Source organism: Typopeltis vanoorti, chromosome 11 (assembly GCF_054136105.1).
Source record: "Typopeltis vanoorti isolate ZY-2024b chromosome 11, IOZ_Tvanoo_1.0, whole genome shotgun sequence".
In the NCBI taxonomy this organism is placed as follows: Eukaryota; Metazoa; Arthropoda; class Arachnida; order Uropygi; family Thelyphonidae; genus Typopeltis; species Typopeltis vanoorti.
Window position 1 is genome coordinate 61,545,350 of NC_143559.1, and position 23,882 is coordinate 61,569,231.

At 34.5% G+C, this 23,882-nt stretch overlaps 1 protein-coding gene across 1 annotated transcript in view; it reads right to left on the reverse strand.

Moving 5' to 3' along the window:
• The window catches only part of LOC150101654 (tRNA-specific adenosine-34 deaminase regulatory subunit adat3), a 79,019-nt gene that overhangs the window by 45,455 nt on the left and 9,682 nt on the right, over positions 1-23,882 (reverse strand). Inside the window, exon 2 of the mRNA XM_090399886.1 lies at positions 12,477-12,611. Coding sequence (XP_090256012.1) covers positions 12,477-12,611 — 135 coding nt within the window. The remainder of the gene's footprint in view (positions 1-12,476; positions 12,612-23,882) is intronic.

Here is a 23,882-nt window from a genome sequence, read left to right on the forward strand (position 1 = left end):
TAAATAGAATGGGAGAGGAAAGATTAGCAAAAACGTGTTCTCTGCCAGGTTGGTAGGAAAAAGACCCAGAGGAAGACCAAGATATAGGTGGATTGATACAGTAAAAATTGCCTTAGAAGACAGAAATATAAGATCTAATAGTGTTGGAGTCTTGATTGAAATTAGTAATGAGACTAAATGTTTATAAAGAAATCTCTAGGTGAATGGGTTTTTTTTTTTACGTGCAACAGTTGATTTTGAGATGTTTTGTTTATTTCATTTTATAAAAAACTACACAAGATTAAGAAGTTTAGAGCACAAAATCAATAAAAGACCAAGGTTCAAGAGATCATCTATCCTCGAAACAAAGCACTGTGGCATGCACTACCATTATTCCTATCAAGATTATGAATTGCTGCTCTCATACTGCTGCAAAATACAAAACTCTGTTGCAAATAATAAAGCTATATACTGTACTTACTGCTTCATTAAAGAGATGGAAGCTTCATAAAGAATATAAATTTTGAAAACTCAGGCACCAGGACACAATTTATCTATCAATACCTGCTTATAAATCAATGCAAGATGTTCATCAAGAGGATATATGGAGTATATGGAGGATAAGAATAAGAGGTCACCTGTGTTCAAATTATATAAGGGTTTTTCTGAGTGGACCAACATGAGAATTAAGTAAAACAGAAGATCCTCTCACAATGAATAGTGACCCATGAATCCTTGAAATAATAATTAGCCACAACTCGTTTAGGTTAACTTGTGAAAAATCATTGCTATGCTTTTTCATATCTTGTAAAAAGCATTTCATTAGATATGAAAAAAAAAAAATTGAATTACCTACTTAACCAGTCGAGATGTCTCCCTTTTGTCTATTATCTCAGCAACATATACAGCTACTGGAAATATTAAAAAAAAAGTGACTAAATACCCTCTTTCTCAAACTATAAATTTCATAAATTATCAAACACATAAAGAAATTGAGCAAAATTAAAATTCTCAGAATTTTACAACAAATTAATATATTGTTACAACTTAAGAGAAAGTATGATTGTAATATACTGCAAAATAACATCATGTTTAAGTTACTGAAAAAGGAAGCATGAATTATGTGTGTGTAACAATCTCAAACTTAAGACATGATGATGATGCATAATTAACATCAGAGATAAAAGTCTATTGTTCAACTACTGACCAATTGCAATCGTCTAAATCTGCTCCAAAATAATGGAGAATGTTATCAATAGTCAACTTCTCTGCTACCTAAAAGCTCTACCACCAGTATGAATTCTGCCAATCAAGATCCACAACAGATTTTTTAATCTATATCACCCACCACTGGACACATGCCTTGGAAAAGTTTGGAGAAATGTGCACTGTCACCCTTGACACTTCCAGGGTTTTTGATCAAGTTTGGCATCAAAGCCTGCTTTGCAAACTGCTTTCCTTTGGAGGAAAAAACTAGGCATTCTTTTATGCTCAAGAAGATATTTTGCACCCCACTCGGCTGCTAATCTGCCTATCCTTGGAATACTGTTCACACATTTTGGGTGGTGTACCTAAAAATCTCTTAAAATCTTTATGCAGTCCAGAGGAGAGCAATCTTGCTCATAGGTAATCCTGCTCTCACAGAGCTCCCTTCAACCTCTATCACCCAGTTGCAATGTTTCAGCTCTATGTCTCTTCTACAGGTACCTCCATAGTCACTGCACCAGTGAAGTGACAATCATTCCTGCACTTACTGATCAGCCTGTTAAAATAAGAGCAGTAACTGCCCGACATTCCTTTTCAATATACAACTGCAAGCACATCAAACCTGCCTCTCTTCTTTCTCATTTATTCCATCTACCTGTCCTGTAGAACAGCGCTTCCCAAACTGTAGGCCACAGCCTCCTTGGTAGCCGTTAGTTTTGTTGAGGTGGGGGCATGAAATAATGAAAACAAATTTGAAATATTTTAAGACTAAGTGTGCCATGTCAAATGTGTATGTAAGATGTTAAAAATGTAATATTTGCATTTGATTTTTGCAATATTCGCTGTGTATGTCTTGTATTGAATATAAATACAATAAATATTATAATGATATATGTCTGTATTACGAATTTTTTTTTCCATGGGGGGCCATGAAATATTTTAATTTTTCCAAGGGTGCCTTTATATCCATAAGTTTGGGAAGCACTGCTCTAGAACAGCATTTCTCATAATGTATTTCCTGGCAACTTCAGCCTCCACCTCTTTAAGAGAACTGGCATAGATTTCTTCTTTTCAATCCTTATCTGTACCTCACACTGCAGTGACGTGCTACAGAATTTTGTGTGTCTCGTGTGTAGGATAAATAAAAAAATAATAATAATAAAGCTGTAAAAGTCTCACATAATCACAAATTTATCATTATTATTATTACGTGACACTTCCAGGGAGTGTACCCATTCCACAACTCTCCATCTCCACCACTCAATCCATCAACTACAGCAAACTGCATCATCTACACAAATGCAATCTACTTCCACCACCACTAGTATTTTCACAGACAATCACAAACATCTATGCCCATGGAGGAATTCAAATCTGCAGCCTTTTGGCTGGAGAGTGGATATGCTAACCACTTGGCAAACCAGGCTGGCATTTACTTATAATGCTCAAAAAATATTACACTTATTGTGTACAAATTTCATAAACAGCCTTTAAAATTAAGTTTTTAGTTATTATGAATTTTTATGTATTTGAAATTTAAACAGAAGTCATGAGAAAACTTGGGTAGGAATATAGAACACAATATGTGGCAAAATATTACGGAGGCTAGTGAAAATTTTTGAAATGAAAGAAAGAATACTATACAAGGAAACAGAGTATAAGACAAAAACTGAATATAATATTATAATATTCAGGATGTAAGAAGGAATTACTCTGAAAGATTATTAAATGAGATAAGCAGTGTTTGACCTGTGGTGAGAAATATTCAAGAGGAATGCAATTAGAAATAGATATGGAATACATTTTTTACCTTGAAGTAAAAGAAGGCCATTAGAAACTAGAAATGTGCAAAGGCAGCTGGGGTAGAAGATATTCAACTAGAAATGCTTAAATATTATTATTATTATTATTATTACTATATGATACCTCCAAGGACTCATCAGGCACTCTTCTACTCTACTCTACTCTGCTACACATATCATGCTGTCTCCCATCATCCAACTCTAGAGATATAAGATTTTCACTTTTTTTTATAAAAGGCTGAATTCTGGATAATTGAAATTATGCTCTCATAGTTCCCATCTATAAAATTCGAAATAAAATAATGTTCCAGGTAAAATTAATGAAAGCATACCTGAGAAGATGCTAAGAAAGATCAGAATTGGAGTTCCCTTGGCTGCACTATTTAAACAACAAACTCTAACCCACAACTCATATATTCAACCTTTTAGTAATGCACTGAGTAATTTTTGCCAGCCTAAAACACCAGGCTTTGAATGGACCAAGTTAAAAAAAAAAAAAAAAGAAAGAAAGAAATAATTACAAGCAGAAGAGAAGACAAAAGTCATGTCAGAAAGTTAAATTCATCATAGGTCATCTCTAGGTAAGTGCATAATGAAATATTCAACTACACAGCTGTGAAGCTTATATTTATCTTACAAAGACACTGTAATAGACAATATTACATATTCATCTATATTTTATAGCAAAATGTGGAAACAAGGAAAACTAAGAAATGCACAAAAATTCTTATGTTTGAAAAATTACTATACAGCTTATGAGAATGTTATGCTCTCACAAACTCTATGGCAAAATATTGAAGGTTTTAAGTTTTTTTTTCTAGATTTGGCTATAACCTCCATTGTGATATTTACTTATTTCAAACTGAAGCATCTCAGTTCTATACTTAAAAATTTGACAGTTATTATATCTAGAATAAGCAAAATTTTATTTTTCCTTTATCAAAGATGATCCTAAACATCTTCATTCTGGCAACGGAAAATAAACAGAAATAGGAGATATTAAAAATACATGCTTATTTAGTAGCCGAATACACACATATATAGAAACTTAGAGAGTTCAGAATAAAGAAGAGAGGTTATGAGAATACAATCCTCCAAATTGAAGTTGCCTTAGCTTGCACTACTTAACTTTGCAAGTTAAGTAGCGCATGAAATATAAATAAATCTGTTTATTTTACAATGCTGAAATGAATACATTTAGGCTCTGATAATTACTCTTAAGAAATGACTGCTGTTCGCTTATGAAAAATACAATTATTTTAAAGTTTTTGCCTGATCACTAATTATTTTTATTTTTTGAAAACATTTGTTTATAAAATTTAATTCAGCATGCTTTGGCTAAATATTCAGTTTGGCCAAATTCAACATTAGCATACCCCTAGACAAAATTAGCAAAATAATAGTATATTTCATAATATATACAGAAAAAAATGACTACATTCAGCACTTGTGATAATGATGTCGCTATATAAGAATGCTATTAAGAAACAACTTTTTTATGATCGACTCCAGTTCTCTACACACACACATTCAAATAGAGGTTTTATTAAGAACATAGTTCTGCTATAATTTAAACCTCTAATTTTGATAAATTGTAGTTCAATCCATCAGAATCCACTATGAATTATGGATTACAAGAAAGACCTTTGAAAATAGGTCTGAAAAACAGGGTGCGTCTTATATGCAGATACTCAGTTTTTTATTACTTTCATTGCTGGAAATTTTCTCTGTTCCGAGTTACGCGATTTCTTTCTTGCGGTGTGTGAGAGCATTCCAATTACGTAGAGTTCAGTGGATGCGCATGTGCTGTCATTGACGATCGCAGCTGTATTCCTGTTCGCTTAAACTTTCCAGTTGTTGTCGTGGCTGTTGTGAACGGTGATAAATTTCTGCCGTTAAATTTTCTCCAAATTTCTTGGCAAATTATGGCTGAAAAACGTCGGCATTGCTACAATATTGCATACAAGCTACGTGTGATTGTGTATGCTAAAGAGCATGGAAACAGGGCTGCTGAGAGGCATTTTGGGCCACCCCAACTGAGAAAATAACGTAGAAGAGGTTTCAAGTATCTCTTCATTTAGCTCTGGAGATGAATTTCTGGGTTTTGACGAAGAAGATTAAAAGGTGGATACTCTTTCCTAGTTAGATTAGGTATTTGTTGAAAGTAGACCTACTGATTATATTTATATTTTAAATACTGTAAATTCATTAAAATATTCAGTGATAATATTCGCTGTCTGACACCTCATAGTCAGACAGCGGCTTATCAGGAAAAACTTACCCAGACAGTCTGCTGCCAAAAAGAAATTATCACTGGAAGAAATGCAGTACAAGTCTACAGGATTCTCTGACTAAATTGAATAACTGTTGTAATAGATATGGTATTGAGGGTTAGCAACAACAAGACAAAGACAATGAAAATAGAGAACCTATAGAACAAGAAAAACATTTCAGCTACTTAGGCATGATTTTTAGTGAAAATGGTAAATTAAATATGGAAATAGACAACAGAATCAATAAAGCTGGTATGGTACGAAGTCAGCTAAATAAATTTATATGGAATAAGAGAGAAATTAGTCAAAACACTAAATTAGCTGTATACAAGACAGTGTTCAAACCAATTTTAACTTATGGATCTGAGAGCTGGGTTAGAAATAAAACACTTGACTAAGGACTAGCGACCACAGATATGAGAGTCCTGAGAAAGATGGCATCAGTGACAATATATTAAAAACAAGGATATCAGAAAAGAACTTAACATTGTTAACATCCAGGAACGTGTTAGAAGAGCTAATCTCAGGTGGTATGATCACTTAAACAGAATGGGAGAGGAAAGATTAACAAAACAAGTGTTCTCTGCCAGTTGGCAGGAAAAATACCCAGAGGAAGACCAAGATATAGATGGAATGATACAGCAAAAAGTGCCTTAGAAGATAGAAATATAAGATCTGATAATGTTGTAGTCTTGAGAGATAACAGGTTGATTCGGAGGAAAATTGTTGATAGGAAGTAAGCAATGATGTAAGTTTTTCATGTAGTACTATCATATCCTGTACATCCCTTGAGGATACATATCAGAATTTCATGATGAATACTTATTGGTGGTTATACATATATTGCATCATATCTTCCTTTATGTATAAATGGCTTCCTGTGGCCAAGTAATTTGGCATTTTATAAACTAATGTTCGCAACAGGATGTTTAATTTTTTTTAATCTCTATCTGTATATCTCTTTCTCCTCTGATGGTTTGTTTTACAAGAATTTCACAAATGAAAGTTTTACACATAGTTTTACAAATGCAAAACATTTCGTCTCCTCTGATTTTTTTTTTCTTGTCACTTTCATACGAGAGTAGCTAACTTACCTTTAGTTGAAGTCTTTATAAAGATGAACATATCTGTACACACACACATGATCTTTATAGTTAGGATAAGTTTCAGCTAATTCCAAATATGACTATACAAGTTATAGTATAAATGATCTTATGTGTCTCAAGACATGGAAAGAGTTATGCTAATATCACAGAAGAAAATCAGTCCAATGGTTTGCATCATGTTCTAGCACTTGCAAATAAATATTTAAATAGGAATTTTCTCCATAGCTCTAGTGAGCTGAAGAAGATGGTTAATTTATCTAAATATAGAATATCAATAACATAGAATTTATTTTCATGGCATTTATTTCAAATAAAAGAGAATTTCTAGATTATGTATAAGAGCAGCTAACATGACATGAATAACAGTTAACTAATTACCTGAAGCTTATATTTTGTCATATCAGTATCATCAGATTACCACATGACTAACTAGTAGTTAAACTGGAACAGATGGGGTTGGATAGTAGATTAGTCTGTTGGATTGGAGAACATCATTCCCATAATTTACTGTGTTATCCTCACAATTTTAGCAAAATGCCCACGAAATTTCAAGTCCCTATCCACCATTAACCCCCAGATCTTTCATCTCCTCTACCTCCTCTAAAATATCCTCACCAATCCTATTCTCTGCATTCCATCTTTGCTTCTCAAATTTTAAAACCTTAATTTGCACCATTAAACTGACATCCCCACATACTCGTCCATTCTTACAAAGCTACCACATCTACTCTACTTCTCATAACTCTCCTCAACTTTATATCACCATTGACATTTCCAAGTCATTTACATACAAATTAAACAGGCCCCAAAATAGACCCCTGGGACATGCTACTAGTGACTTGCCTCTACTGAGATATCATCCCCATATATAACCTGCTGATACCTAACAGACATCCCAGAAGAGAAAAGTCACTAGTGTCATACCCCAGGGGTCTGTTTTGGGGCCATTGCAGTTTAATTTATACGTAAATGACATGGGAAAGGACTTCAATGGTGATATAAAGTTGGGGAGAGCTATGAGAAGTATAGAAGATGTAGCTTTGTAAGAGAACCTAAATAGACTGTCTGAATGGACGAGAATATGAGGATGTCAGTTTAATGTTGCAAAGTGTAAGGTTTTAAAATTTGGGAAGCAAAGATGGGATGCAGAGTATAGGATTAGTGAGGATATTTTAGATGAGGTGGAGGAGATAGATCTGGGGGTAATGGTGGATAGAGACTTGAAATTTCGTGGGCATTTTGCTAAAATTGTGACGAAAACAGCAGATTATGGGAATAATGCAAAGAACACTGATGTGTAGAAATAAAGATGTTCTGATTTCCACTGTACAAGACTATTGATCAGGCCAGCCACATATGGATTACTGTACACAGATTTAGTTGCCAGGTTTTCAAAAGGGTGTTGAGATGTTGGAGAGGGTTCAGAGATAATTGACTAAGTTGGTTTCTGGTCTCTAAAATGTGGAATATGAAGACATACTGAGAGAATGTAAATTATAGAGCTTAGTGAATAGAAGGAAGAAGGGAGACACGATTGAGACATATAAGTTGGTAAGGGGTAATTACCAGATTAGTGTGGATGCGATTTATCATAGAATATCTCTAAACAGGAAGAGAATGAGAGGCCAATCCTGGAAGCTGTATAAGGGTGTGAGTGAAGAAGGGGGGGGGGGATGTTTTGCATGGAGTGTGATTGGAATGCACTGCCTGAGAGTATGATGAGTGCAGGGATAATGAATCTATTTAAGTCGAGGTATGATGAGCTGTAAATGTGAGTGGGATCTCCCATGAGTCTCTTGATTCCATGGAGATCTGTTGATGATCATAATAATAACAATCAGGCATTACTATAATATGGACAATTTACAAGCAAATTACAATACATTTGCAAACTAGAAAGACAATTTCTTTGCATATATGTTATTCATACAAGTACTGCTGATTCTATAAATTAGTGATGACCCTATTCCATGCATGGTAAAATCAACAATAACTTATTTTCAATAGTGTTTCACTATTTTTTTTATTCAAAAATTATTAGCAGTTAAATTATGCATGTGCTATAGGAAAAAGTGCAATAAATAGCTTTCCTTAAGAAAATAAAAACTTATATATGATATATTTAAAGTGCTTTAAATAGAGAAGTTATAATTTTCCCTTTTTTCTCCATAATGAAATGACTCCAGAATGTCAATGATATAGATAAGGATTGTATTAAGGCTCAAATTATTATTATTATTATTAATGACACCTCCAAGGAGTCCGAAGACTCATCGCAGGAGGAGGACACCTACTGTACAGCTCTCTATCTCCACCACTACACCGAACTCTACTACCAATCATCTCCATCAACGCCATCTACAGACCACCACCACCAGTATTTTTGTCTGTAAATTGCACATGTTCTGAAGGGCCAATCTGTCCGTATGCGGGATGAAAAACCCGAGTTTCCGGGAGAAAAAACCCTGCTACCTCCATATGAGATCGGCTAACTCACCTGCGATTGAAAAAGTCCATATAAAGATTCCTCCTGTCATGACAAGAATCGAACTTAGACCTTTTTAAATTGAAGGGTGCAACGTACTGTCGTTCTTCCAATTGCGCTACAGAGGCACTTTATAGAGCAAAAAATAAAAGTGTAGCCTAATCAGTCTCTCTCTCTCTCTCTCTCTCTCTCTCTCTCTATATATATATATATATATATATATATATATAATTTCAATGCTAGAAAGCTCTTATCACTTAGTTCATATCTGATGCGTTCTACAAATCAGGTTCCTTCAGGCTTTTCTAAGAGCCAACATCCACAGTCCTGAAATAATCTTAGTCACTTACTATGGACCTTTTTCAGCATTTGCTTATCTCCCAGCTGCATTTCCACACTGATCCAGATGTAGTCTGATCAACAACATACACAAAGGATGTATGTATGTATATGTGAAAATAACTGACTAAGGAGAAACAGGAAATCACACCAAATGGATAGCAAAGTCCATGGAGAAAATGTTTTCTGTAACAGCAAGTTTTTTTTTTCCAATGGTATGCTGGTAAAGAGAAATACGACACTAAAGTTAACCATAGTATGATATGGTAAGGCTATTGACTATATTTGATTATATTTTTAGGAATGTCTTGCCTGGTTGTGTCAATTATGTTGACAAATATCTGGCCAAACAATAAATGGTAAAGGCCGATACCATTAACAACAGGAAGACCTCAGGATGAAAGTACATGAAACTGTCGCTATTACATATTCTGAACTGACATTTACTGTCCAAAATAATGCACGTTCTATGGTCAATCTTTCTGAGTCCCAGTGTTAAAAACAGGTTTCTAGGAGGAAATCCTACTTGCCTGTCAAAGACTAACTAAAGAACCAGCTGTGGGGGGGGGGGGGGTTGATGAAGATCCTCTGATCAACAGCTAGAAGCTAGAATCAAAAAACTAATAATAACAGTAACGTGATGGAACCACAAGACTAAAAGTACACTGTGTATATATGAATATTGTAGATTTGATATTTCTCCAGCCAAAATAATAAATTACTTTTGACAATACTGAATATTCAGAATTCTTATATAAATTCTACTATAACCATTTTCACTCAATCTTTTGGTGCATTAAGTATATTCTCACAACCTATCAGCTACAACGGGGGTTTCCCAAACTGTGTTTCAAGGAATACCAGTGTTCCATGAAAGGTGAATAAGTGTTCCGCGAGAAGTTCTCCTGGAATTTGTCATTTTAGTTTTCTAAGCATTTTTCATGAATAAATATTTTATAGTGGATATATTCTGAGGAGAATAATATTTGTGAATATGTCAAAAAGCTCAGACCCAGAACGCCTAATAACGTGTAGCAAATGTTAGTGACCAAGCAGTGTATTTTTAAACGTGGAAGTATTCATGAATTATCGTTAATTTTCACACATCAAAACCTTTCAACACTTGAGAAAGGAAATACCTCTGTTTATGACCGCTCATAAAAATTGCCTGCAAGCAGATTATAACAATGGGTGGTGTATCCTCTGTTCTCAAAACTGAAGGAAATGACATCTGTGTAGCAAATGTCAGTGACCAAGCGGCATATTTTTAAACATGGAAATATTAATGAATTACCATTAATTTTCACACATCGAAATCTTTCAACAATCGGTAAAGAGAACGCCGCTGTTTATGACTGATCATAAAAATTGCCTGCAAGCCGATTACAACAATGGGCGGCATATCCTCTGTTCTCAAAACTGAAAGAAATAACATGTGTTGGAAATGTTAGTGACCAATCAGCAAGGAAGTATAAAGAAAATTTTTCCACTAAAATTGAAGATCAAGGTAGTCTGTATCTGGTTCTCAAATCTAGTAATACTGAATACTTTCTTAGCAAGTTCATATTCTACAGCGAAAGTTTTGAAACTGTAATGCCATGATTTTTTAAAAGTAATAGGCCTGCAGATTTAAATTTTAATATGAATAAGAGACAAGGGACTTTATTTAATTTTGGTATTAAGAAATCTCTTATTGAAGGCATTTGTAATGCAACAGATAGTGAGTCATCCACCACCAGCCTACAAAGCGATCTCCAGGATGTACAAAAGGAGGAAAAAACTACCAGCACAGTCTGCATTCACTTTTAAGTACAGGTAATCCTCATATAATGCGGTACTTATAAAACGCAGTTTCGATATAACACTGTCTATAAATTGTAGTAACCCTTTATCTTCTCATATATTTTATCATATATCAAATTTTATCTTCGTTAAATTTGTGTCTACCTGTGTCGTGCATGTAGTTATAAGGAGCGAATTTACATTAGGGAAAATATCCTTTAGCATGCATGCAAATCAATTGTTTATCGTATAAAATGTTTATTGATGAAAATTGTCTTCGTTTCTGCCAGGAAAGCGCATTAAAAATCATGTCTGTTAATCTCAAGCTGAGCACTTTATTTTCTGGTGAGTTACCTACATATGTAATGTTTTTTTTACGTAAAAATTTATTTTTATAGTAATCACCACTTAGAAGACTTTTGCGATATGGTTGAAAATGAAACTAGTGAATTAATTGATGGGAAAAACAGATTTAAATGAGAAGGAACTGGTACAATTAATAGATGACGTCAAACCAAATGGCAGGGAAAGTTCTGCTGAAGATTCTGATTGTGATGTATCCGTTAAAGAATTCAGTTTAAAGAAATTAGCAGAGGGATTGAATTTGGCAAGAAAGTTAGTAAGTTATTTTACGGATAATGAACCCTTGATGGAGCGCTCTGGAAAATTCACGAGCCAATTGGATATTTGTTTAGCTCCATATTATGAACTTAATAATAAAAAAAATTGCAGGGTAGTGTAAGCAAGGTCTTATTACTGACTTCTTGATAACTCGGCCAGCTGAAGTATGCAATGAGAATTATACAAATGATGTCCAAGAGATTTCAAGTGATGAGGACGTCTGGCCAATCGTAAATAAAGAACATCTACGAAATGTTAGTTTTGAAGACAGTGATAATGATTATAATATGCACTTTATTTTATTTTGCCTAAAACATTTATGTATTATGTGCAATGAAGTTTACCTAAAATTTGTAATTTTTATAAGTTGATACTATGTATTTGTTTCATATTATGTTTTCTTAACTTACATGAATTACCTAAATGAAATAAAAATATTTTTTTCTTGGATATGTCATTGCTGTTTATATAATTTAAAAAAAAAAAACGATTTCGGAACATAACCCTACTTTTTCTGTGATCCGAGTCTCGCATAATGTGATTTATATAACATGCCATTTCTATGGAACCTAACATCTGCTTTATATGAGGGTTACCTGTGCTTATTATAAATTTTTGGTGATCAGAATGGGATATGTCAATGAGCACAAATTAATTTAATGATGTTTAATAATTAATTATTAATTAATAATAAAAAATTAGCTAAATTAACAAGTATTAATTAATACATTACTAAATAACCAAGGTATTCCATGAAAATTTCAGGATTTATGAAGTGTTCCATCGTCAGAAAAGTTTAGGAAATACTGAGCTACAAATCCACTACTCTGTGTCACAGAAAACAAGTTTTCTTTTTTATTTAACAGATTATAGTTTTTCATACCTTTTTGTACACTTTCAAAATATTCATCATGAAGAACAGGTGCAAGTGTCCATGAAAAGTTAGTAATTTTAATAACATCGTTTTCCATTGGTTTTTTCTTTTTCATTTCGACTCTTTGTTGCTTCCAGGAACTGACTATAAAGAAAGAGTACAATAATTACAACATATTCTGAAAGCTATAACTATAACAGCAAAGGCTTTTGATAGACTGCCACATGACAAGCTATTAAATAAATTGAAACAGATGGGATTGGATAACAAACTTCTGAGTTGGTTCAGTGACTGGCTGTCAGATAGGTATCAGAAAGTTGTATTATGGGGATGCAGTATCCCGAAAGAGAAAGGTCACTAGTGGTGTGCTTCAGGGGTCAGTTTTGGGGCCATTGTTGTTCAATTTGTATGTTAATGATATTGGAATGGGTTTTAGCTAGTGATATGCAGCTGTTTGCAGATATGCAAAACTGAGGAGGGCAATGCAGAGTCAAGCGGATGTTATGGCCTTATAAGAAGACTTGAACAGATTGCATGAATGGGCAGGTAAGTGGAACTATCAGTTCAATGTTGCAAAGTGTAAGGTTTTGAGATTTGGTAAGCAACTTGGTGGTGAAACTTTAAAGAAAGTAGAGGAGATGAGAGATCTAGGAGTCATGATGGACAAGGACCTGAAATTTAGGGGATAGACAGCACATAAGTTGTGAAGATGTCACATCAGATAATAGGAAATGATGTTGGGGACCCTGGCATGCAGAAAGAGAGAGTTTATGCCATTGTATAAGGCCTTGATCAGCCCTCATACGGATTATTGTGCACTGATTTGGTCACCGGGTTTTCATGGTGATGAGGAAATGTTAGAACGGGTCCAAAGAAGATTCACAAAGGTGGTCAGTGGGCTTTGGAAATATGGAGTACGGGGACAGATTGAGAGAATGTAAGTTGCAGAGCCTCGTGAATAGGAGAAAAAAGGGGGGAGGATGTGATAGACATAAGCTAGTCAGGAGTGTTATCGGATCAACATGAAGAGATTTTTAATAGAATGAGAGAGGGAGGGTAGAACAAGAGGCCATCGCTGGAAACTGTATAAGGAGGGTGTGAGCAGAGGAGCGAAGAGTAGGTTCTTTGCATGGAGAGCGGTTGGTGAGTGGAATGCATTGCCTGAGTATGCTGTGGGTGTAGACACAGTGAATCAGTTTAAAGCACGGTTGGATTAGCACTGTGTGCATGATACTAATCCTCATCAACATCTGACCTCCTGACTCCATGGAGGTCAGATGTTGATGTTAATAATAATAATGATTTCACTTTCTTATAACATTAAACAACACCGAGTTGTTCCTTTAGACAAAACCAGGCCATTCCACAATACTCTCACTGACTAAATAACTGGTATCCATATTGTTAAGGTTTCATTAATAGATGTACTGTGGATGACTGAGCAATATGAATGCCAGTTTTGTATTCAGTCAGTATTATGTCACAATGCTGAAAGAATATCTCAGTGTTCAAGGTCATCAACACCTGTAAGACATGCAGGAATTATGTGCAAAGAATAAGTATTGTGACATGCATCCCTGCCACTGACCAATGACAACTTCACTCATATACTGTGACTGCACTACTATGAATAGTAACAGTACTTCTGACTGCAGGTGCATATCAGATTAAGAATACCATCTTGCTATACATGTATGTGTGATAAAGTGACAAAATCTCTGAAACTTGCCTTCAATGCACTGATCCAGGAATTGTACAAGTTGTATTTCAGATACAAAGTGGAAGATCAAGACTGAATCTGGGTTCCAACATGTTGTAGCAGGTATGCACAAAAATCAACAAAAAATAAAAAATAATAGAAAAATATAACAAAAACTGCACAAAACAAAAAATATATTCCAAAAATACTTAAATATCCACACAGACATAAAATTCTTACACACCCAATTCACCTCACCATTCAGGGCCTCAATATTAACATTGGAAAGCACATACCATCACTTGCATGCATCTAAACCTAACTGATTATAATCCTGAATCAGCATCCACTTTGCTGCTTTCATCTGCTACATCTATTCAATGACCACACTGACCTCTTAAGGTTGATTTTACACTCTGCCAATCTGACTCCCTTGAAAGCTTAAATTATTTATAATTAAAACTATGTTTGTCTCTCTAATTTAACAGCTCAAGCTGGAAGAGAAGCCAAATTATTTGTTATCAGTAATTATCAAACAAATTGTTTGCCTACTAACCAGAATACTATCCTCATTCTACAAAATCATGAACCATTTCTGAACAAGTTCTCACCCCAAATATACTGTAGATAATAGCTCTCCTATAACCAAACCATAATCTTGTTCTCGTTTCCTTTTCTGTTTCTGTAGATTGACTTTTAACATAGTATAATTTAACATAACGTGTAGTCTGTTATAATTATTAACAGATTCAGTAATTTGGCTATTCTAAACCATCTAATTAGACAGCAGCCTAGTTTCATAGGTCAAGTGTGCCATGAACAGAAATGTTTGCAATATCACTCTGGTGTGGTTCAAAGCAGTCACTTTCCTATCGTGTTTGTTTATTTTTTATTTGTTAGACACAAGTTTCAAACATTCTAAGTGTTTACATTGTTTCAAATTTGATGAAAACAAAACAAAAAAGAATGTGTGTGCTCTAAGTCAAGCAATTTCATAAAAAATATATTATTATCTTAATTTATAATCATTAAACTGTTTCATTTAAACTGCAAATGTCTATCCAATAAAATGCTACTCATGTCAATGTCACCATCCAATGACAGCCATATTCTATATCAATTACATACTCAATGAAAATATCAGATTCTCTTAGATCCATTTCATTTTCATATCATGCTACTTTTCAAGAATGCAGTTATAATGTTAATACAGAGAACAAGTGTACAATACTGTATTTAAATTATGGAAAGGCACACTATATGTGAATCCCACCCACAAAAGTTTCGAAACGTATAGCACATTCATACCATGAGTAAGATAACGGTAGATAATCCAGAAATCCTGCTCCTGAGACTATACACTAGCCTGCATTTGCTGCAACAGGATACCAGTCCACCAGTGTTGTAAATATGTCATTACACATATACTATATTGATATAATTTTATCAGCACAGTAATATCACAGAAGGCCATTCCATTTTACTCTGCTACATACATCTCGCCACTACTCAATTCTTCCACTACCACCTAAGCAATCTACTACCCATCACCACCATCAGTATTACTCACCTTCAACTGAAACCCCATATAAAGATTCCTCTCATCATGACATAATTAGAAATAAGAACTGTACTACTGGTGGTAGGTAACTGTTACCAAACAAAACCTTATATAAATGACTTTGGTGTGACATAGTGGGATGATAAAATCAACTCAGTTAAAGTAGATGAACATTGGCAATAGAAATTTAATTATTTTCCTTTTTTTTTTTTTAATGCACCCACACACACACAGCTTCGTTGTTATGTAAAGTCTTTTTACTTAGCAGCGATTTACATATTCATACCTTATTTCAACTCATGAATAAAGCAGACTTTTTAAATAGTGCAATACTCAAGTACAGATTAGGCTGGTTATATTACTGATAATTTCCAAATTGTTTCATGGTATACCACAGATATGCTAATTTTGAAATTTCAAAGGGAATGAAGACTCGGAAACAACAGTCATTCTTAATCTTACAATAATCTATGAAACATAATAAAAGAAGTGAAAGATAATTACATGTGCTTTCCGCAGCTTCTGCTTTTCGCTTTGGTACTGAAAGAAATGTTGCAGCACATCCACCTTTGGTATCCATGTGTTTCTGAAAGCGAAAATGGCGCCCTCTCAGTAATTTCATATGAAAAAACAATCACAGTCTAAACCAACATGAAAATCAAAATACAGGTAACCCTCGTATAACGCGGAGGTTAGGTTCCGCAGAAATGCCGCGTTATATAAATCGCGTTATGCCAGCCTCAGATCGCACAGAAAAAGTAGAGTTATGTTCCGAAATCGTTTTCTTTTTTTAATTATATAAACAACAATGACATATCCAACAAAAATATATTTTTATTTCATTCAGGTAATTCATGTAAGTTAAGAAAACATAAACTATGAAACAAATACATAGTAAATAAAAAAAATCAGCTAACGTCTTTTATTCCCTTATAGGGAGTAGGCGAGGCCTTTTAACCCTATCTAGCTTTTGGAGACTGAGTGGGCAGTTCAATCTCCACCGGTAGCCAATCAGAGATAGCTGGCCCATGTCTATCACTAATTATAGCAGCCACCAATGAAGATGCTGGCAAACAAGTGCTGCCATCTCTTGGTACTTAACCCTAACAAGATATGTTACTGTCTGACATAATGTGGGTACTACGGTCGATTTTCTTGAGTTTACGGGATGAAAAACCCGAGTTTCCGGGAGGAAAAACCCGCTTGCCCGTGCCAGAGATCGACTAACTCGGGAATCGGTCGAAGAAAGGCTTAGAAAAGGTTCCTCCAGTCGGAGACTAGACTTGAACTTAAGTCTGACTTCAAGCGACCAAGCGCAGAGGACGCAAGCGCCACTTCCACTGAGCTACACAGGCCTCCTAAATACATAGTATAAAAGTATAAAAATTATAAATTATACTTAAACTTCATTGCACATAATGCATAAATGTTTTAGGCAAAATAAAATAGTGCATATTTTAATCTTTCATAGGACGAGGATTTGAGGATTGATTAATAAACACTGGTTTTGTCATGTAATCACCTGATGCATTACTATAAAACAGTAGAGTAATTCTATCTTTGGAAACTTTGAATCCATGAGCTAATCTTTCATTTTTCGAAATATAGGTGCGTTTTTGCATTTTTTTCCAATATAACCCGGATTCATCCTCATTGAACACCTGGTCTGCAATTCAATGTTTATAAACTTGGAGAGCTTTTTGTTTAATAATATTTCTATCCATAGGAATTTTCTTTTGAGGTGTAATCTTATATCGAAATCATTACAGATTTCTCCATTTTTCTATTAGAATATCGCGTAGACGAGCAACGCGCTTTGCACTTATCGTTGACCCAGCAATAAACACTTTCTAGGATTTTACGTTCATTTTGTTTGATTGTTCGAATTGTTGATTCATTTAAATTCAAAGTCCCTGCTAAAACTCCCAGTTTTCTCCATTTTTCAACCGATCCAAGATTTTGAATATTTTTCTTGGAGAGAAATTAATTTTGTTTTCAAAGTTAGATAGGGCTAAAAACGGCCTCGCCTACTCGCTATATGTATATACGAAAATAAAAAGACGTTAGCTGATTTTTTTTTTTTTTGATGTTGGTTTTTTCCTTTCGTTGCTGTTTGTGACCATTACAATAAAAATAATTTTTTACACAAAAAAGTAAACATTACATATTGTATGTAACTTACCAGAAAATAAAGTGCTCAGCTTGAGATGAACACACACTTATGATTTTTAATGCACTTTCCTGGTAGAAACGAGGACAATTTTCAACAATAAACGTTTTATACGGTAAACAATTGCGATACATGCGTGGTAAAGGGTATTTCCCTTAATATAAATTCGCTACTTATAATTACATGCGGGATACAGGCAGACACAAATTTTACGAAGAAAAAATTTGATTTTTAAGTCTCACGGTAAAAAACATATGAAAAGATAAAGGGTTACTACAATTTGTAGACCGCGTTATATCGAAACCGCGTTGTATAAGTACCGCATTATACGAGGGTTACCTGTATTTAGTCAGAGAATTTTTATCCCATAAAAGGCTAAAAATTCCTAATTGTCAAACTTCCTTTTCAACAACTTCTGTAACAAAATTTCAGCTCAACTTTTTCGATATTTCTATCTTCTCAAATTCTTTCTTCACGAACAGTATTCGAGTTCAGATTTATTTTTTTCTAAGTCTTCTCTTATCTATTCTCATCTTTCCATGGATTTCCACTTGGTCTCTTCCTCTCAATTTTCATTTCATAAATTCTTCTTCTTCTTCCTATTCGTTCTAAATTCTTTCTCATTATATGTCCAAACCACTTCAGGCGAGAGTTATTATTATTATTATTATTATTATTATTATTATTATTATTATTATTATTATTATTATTTGACACCTCCAGGGAGTCCAAAGACTGATCGAGGGAGAGTGTGCCAACAGCATCGAACGAGTGGTCCCCTTCCAAGTTCACATGCATTTTAAACACTTTCTATTCTCATATTCCTAATGTCCATAATTCTTATTACATATTTCCTTGGTTTTGCCAAGTATGTCATTAAAACTTTTGTTTAAATTACTTGTATCCTTATCTCGCTCTTTTTTCAGTCTCCGCATCTCTTTTGCATAAGACAAAATGTAAAAAAAGTAACACCTGTTAATCCAAAGTTAAAGATACCAAGAAATTATATACTTGGTTGGCAGTTCCTTGCATTCCTTGTTGCAGTTCATGATTAAGTATAAACCACTCCGAATTAACAAATTTTTTTCCACACAGCTCTTAGACTTAACACATATTTATGATAATGAAAATTTCTTCTTTTTTAATGCTTGTCTTTCCAAGCTTTCCCGGGCTTCTTCTCTTGAACCTAATGAAAGGCTTCTTCCAAATCAAGAAAGGTCATAAATATGTTATTTGTTTAAATCTGTAGTGGTCCTTCATCTCTTCCCTCAGGAGAAAACTCATATCGAAAATTGATCGCCCGTTTACCAAAAAACTACTGCCGCTTTCTCAGGCCTTCCTCTATTTTATCTCTCATTCTTGTTGTCGTTATCTGTTCATAAAATTTTGCACATTGATACAATAATGTCATTCCTCTATAGTTACTACACTCCCTTCTTCAGCCTCCTTTACATATTGGAACAATACCTCCCTTGATTCCAGGAGATTATTGCTCCAATAATGTCTAATCATGTTTCTCATGATTCGACTAAATTTCATAATCGACACATGAAAATGAAGCAATCAGAAGATCTAATTTTTATTTATAAAAACGAACAGCAAAGGTCATATACTGTATATATATAAACAAGAAAGTTATTTGTTGAAAATATGAAATTATCTTAAAAGATAACAACTTTATGGGTAGATTTTTATACTTGAATAAGGTTCAGGAGCATGGAACACTTCAACTTTTAGTGGCTAAAATGTCTGCAAGGCAGGTTTCAGGTACCGGTGTATTTCATTACCTACTAGAGTCTATTTAGCTTTCAAGGGATTCAAAGTAAGTTGGAACCCATACTGGTTAGGAAAACTAGCATGTTCTATTATTTTCGGAAACAAAGAGTCAGTGCCCTCAGAAAATCATTTGCGATTGCGTTCAAGTTATTAAAACTAAGATAGAATATTTGTATATGGAAAATATGAGGTGCGCCAATCCCCTTCATATTTGATATCACTTCTTCTTCACTGCAATTTTGATCTTGCAGCTGGTCGTCCTTTCTCTCTCTTTCTCCCTTTCCTTTTGGTCTATATTTATCTTCTGCATTTGGTAGCTAATATCTTTCCATCCTAAATAGGTGCTCCTTCCATTTGCCTCTATATTCATTGAGCTCTTCATTTACGTTGTAAGTATCTAGCTCTCTTCGGATGTCATCATATCTTATGATCCAATTTTATGCACTCTTTAACTGCTCTTAGAAATCTCATTTCTGAAGCTTCTATTTCTTTTCATCTTTCTTATCAACAGTCCGTATTTTTTGAATCATATAATAGAATGGGAATAGTCATTAGTTTATAAAATTTTAGTTGAGTTTCTCATCTTATTTGTTATTCAGTATCCTTTTAATTGTTCCAGATATTTTCTGAAATTTCTTTATTTTTCATCTATATTGCATATCTTCTAGATATGTTATTATGTCAGCATCTTCGACCTATAAACCCCCATAATAACTTTTGTTTTCTGTTGTGAAATTTTTAAATTGTATTTTGGCCAATTTTCTTTAAATCATAAACTGATTTTTGAAGTTCATCTTTATTGTCTTGTAAAATATTCATCATATGCATCCAGCTTTGTATTCATGACAGTTCTTTTGGTTAACTCGATACATTTGTTTTATTGCTGTTTTTAATATGTTAATAATCTGATCCACACACACACACACACATATATATATATATACACACACACACACATACACACACACACACACACATATATATATATATATATATATATATATATATATATCAAAAACAAATACATATGGCTTTTATTCTCTTATAGGGAGTAAGCGAGGCCTTTATACTCTATCTAGCTTTTGGGGACTGAGTGGGTAGTTCAATCTCCATCAGTAGCCAATCAGAGATAGCTGACCGATGTCTATCACTAATTACAAGTGACTACTGATGAAGAGAGCAGCAAAAAAGTGTTGCCATCTCTTGGTGCCACATGATATGTTACTCCCGAGTTTCCGGGAGTAAAAATCCTTGCCCGTGCCGAGATCGACTAACTCGGGAACCGGTCGAAGATAAGCTTAGAAAAAGTTCCTCCAGTCTGCGACTAGACTCGAACAGAAATCGACAGTAGAACGGACATCAGACAATAACACATTCTATTAAGGTTAGGTACCAAGATATCGCAGTACTTGTTTGCCGGTCTCTTCATCGGTGGCCGCCTATAATTAGTGATAGCCATCGGTCAGCTATCTCTGATTGGCTACTGGTGAAGATTGAACTGCCCACTCAGTCTCCAAAAGCTCGATAGGGTTAAAAAGGCCTCATCTACTCCCTATAAGATAGGGAGTAGATGAATAAAAACAGTTAGCTTATTTAGTATATTATATAGCAGTGGAGTCACTGCCAATTTCGGTTGTGTGCTGTCGCAGCTTATTCAACCAGCGCTACAAACTTGACGTTCGTTTGATGGTATGATTGCATTTTTATCGTTGTATGAAGGTTTTAAAAGTGTATAGCACATCAGTGTTCATCTTAATTGATCCAATGCAATTAATTGTAGAATAACGTAGTAATGAAGGAAAATGCTATATTTGTTAGTATATTTGAATTACTCAAGGTGTAAAATTTGAAAGAGAAGGATGAGGCTTACTTCCTTCGATTACAATACCGTTTCCCATTGAAAATATGGCCAAAGATTTATCGAAAATTATATATTAAAAACTTGTCTATATTATATATAAAAACTTGCGACCACGTCGGTTTACATTTCATGCACGCAAAACAGATGAAACTCAGAAAACAAAAACAGCAAATCATCATAATTGACAACATTCGATTGGATTGGTTGACACAGTAACCAATTACAGCCTCTAGGTGCTATTGTTCTCAGAGCTCACCCTGCCTTGCCTTCTGAGTGGTTTAAAATTACTAGAACACTAAGAATTTGACCAGCTGCACCATCTGTACATCTTTTCAAAGGTAACAAGGGTGCATGTATTTCGAATGTATACTCAGGCTTTATTAACTCAAATGTAATACATTGTTTACGCATCGAAAAGTCTCCTCTTAATGAAGTATTAGTATATTGTGTTTAATTTTAGCAATCACACGAAGTCTGGAAACAATTAGTGGAGTGTTTAACATGAATAAATGCAAAAACATAATATCGGCGATATTGCTATTCAGTGGATGAGCACCGCACACCTAGCATACCTAGAAAAATAACCCTTGATATATATATATATGTGTGTGTGTGTGTGTGTGTGTGTGTGTGTGTGTGTGTGTGTGTGTGTGTGTGTCATCACCATTAACAGCCACTGTCAATCCACTGCTAGATGAAGGCCTTTCCAAGATTACTCCCAAACCATTGGTCCAGGCTCTCCTTTCTATGTCACTCCTGCAAATCTGATGATATCATCAATCCACCATGATTTTGGTTGACGCCATGATCATTTTTCTTCCCGTGGAATCCATTTAAGCAGTTCTTTTGTGCATCGTTGATCTTGTCTTCTAGCAATATGTCCAGCCCAATGCTATTTCAGATGTTTCACTCTTCCTATGATGTCAGAGACTTTGGTTTGTATAATGTATTCACAAAAGGAATACATTATCCATGTATTCCTTTTGTAATCCAGTCTTGTAATACTACACATACTTCTTTCCATACTAACCTGTGTTGTTCTTAATTTTTGAATTTCCTTTGCATTTAGTGTCCATGGTTCACAACCACATGCCAATATAGAAAGAATTATTGGATAAAATCTTTTCTCTTCAGGCATAATGATAGTTGACACTTGAATGAAATTTTCCAAATGCTTTCCACCCAAGAATCGTGCATCTTGAGCTCTAACACAACAGCACCGTTCTAGGTGCTGTTGTCTTAGAGCTCACCCTGCCTTGCCTTCTGAGCGGTTTAAAACTACTATAACGCTAAAAATTTGACCTTCTGCGCCATGTGTACATCTTTTCAAAGGGCTCAACGATGTATGAATTTGACGGCACACCCGGGATATCAACGCGAATATGATGCAATGTTTAGCGTTTACCTCTTCATGAAACATGAGTATATTGTGTTAACTTTTAGGAATCTCGCGAAGTCTGGAAACAATTAGGGGAGTCTTTAACGGGAATAAATTCAAAAATATAATATCAGTGATATTACTAGTCCATCGATGAGACAGCACACCTAGCACACGCTGAAAATCCGCCCCTGATATACTTATATATTGAATAGAGTTAGAAATAAGTTACATCGCTGTCTAACACCTTGAATAATTTCAATCGCTTCTAAACTTTGTATAGCGTTGTATATCCTCGTTTCTTCATTATTCTCCATAACGTTTCGCTGTGAATGTCATCAAACGATTTACCATAATCTATAAAGACCAGATGTGGCTCTAAATTGCAATCTTCCATGTCTGCTACCATTCTGTTCTTCTGATGATAAATTGCTTGCAATAATTTTAGTGTAAATTTTCTAACCTGTATTTAAGAAACTTATTCCTCCGTAATTTCCACAAGCATCCCTATCTTCTTTCTTAAATATAGATAGGTGAGTGATAGCCTACTCTTCCTCTGATGGAGCTCCTACTATCTAGAGTCTCAAGTGAACTTTGTACAACTTAATACTGCTAGTTATGGAAACAGCATCAAATATTATATTTGGAGAAATGGATATCATATGATCGGGTGGCTCTGATATTTTGCAGGAAGCAGTTGAGTGTTTTCTCCGCAATTAACGAGGCAGAAACTTAAAAATTCCACCTTTCTGTTATTTTTACATTTACGGTTTTTTTTTACTGGAATTCCAATCAATGTGCTTATGTTCCGTATTCTCTTCATTCAAGGTGGTGCCTTTCTGGCATAGTTTCGACAACATTGTGCCATTTACCTTCGGCTGCAACGGTCTGAATTTGAATCCCAGCTAGGCTGCAAAAAACCGCTACAAGAGCTTTTCAACTGAAAGGCAGTCAGTTGAATAAGGCAGTG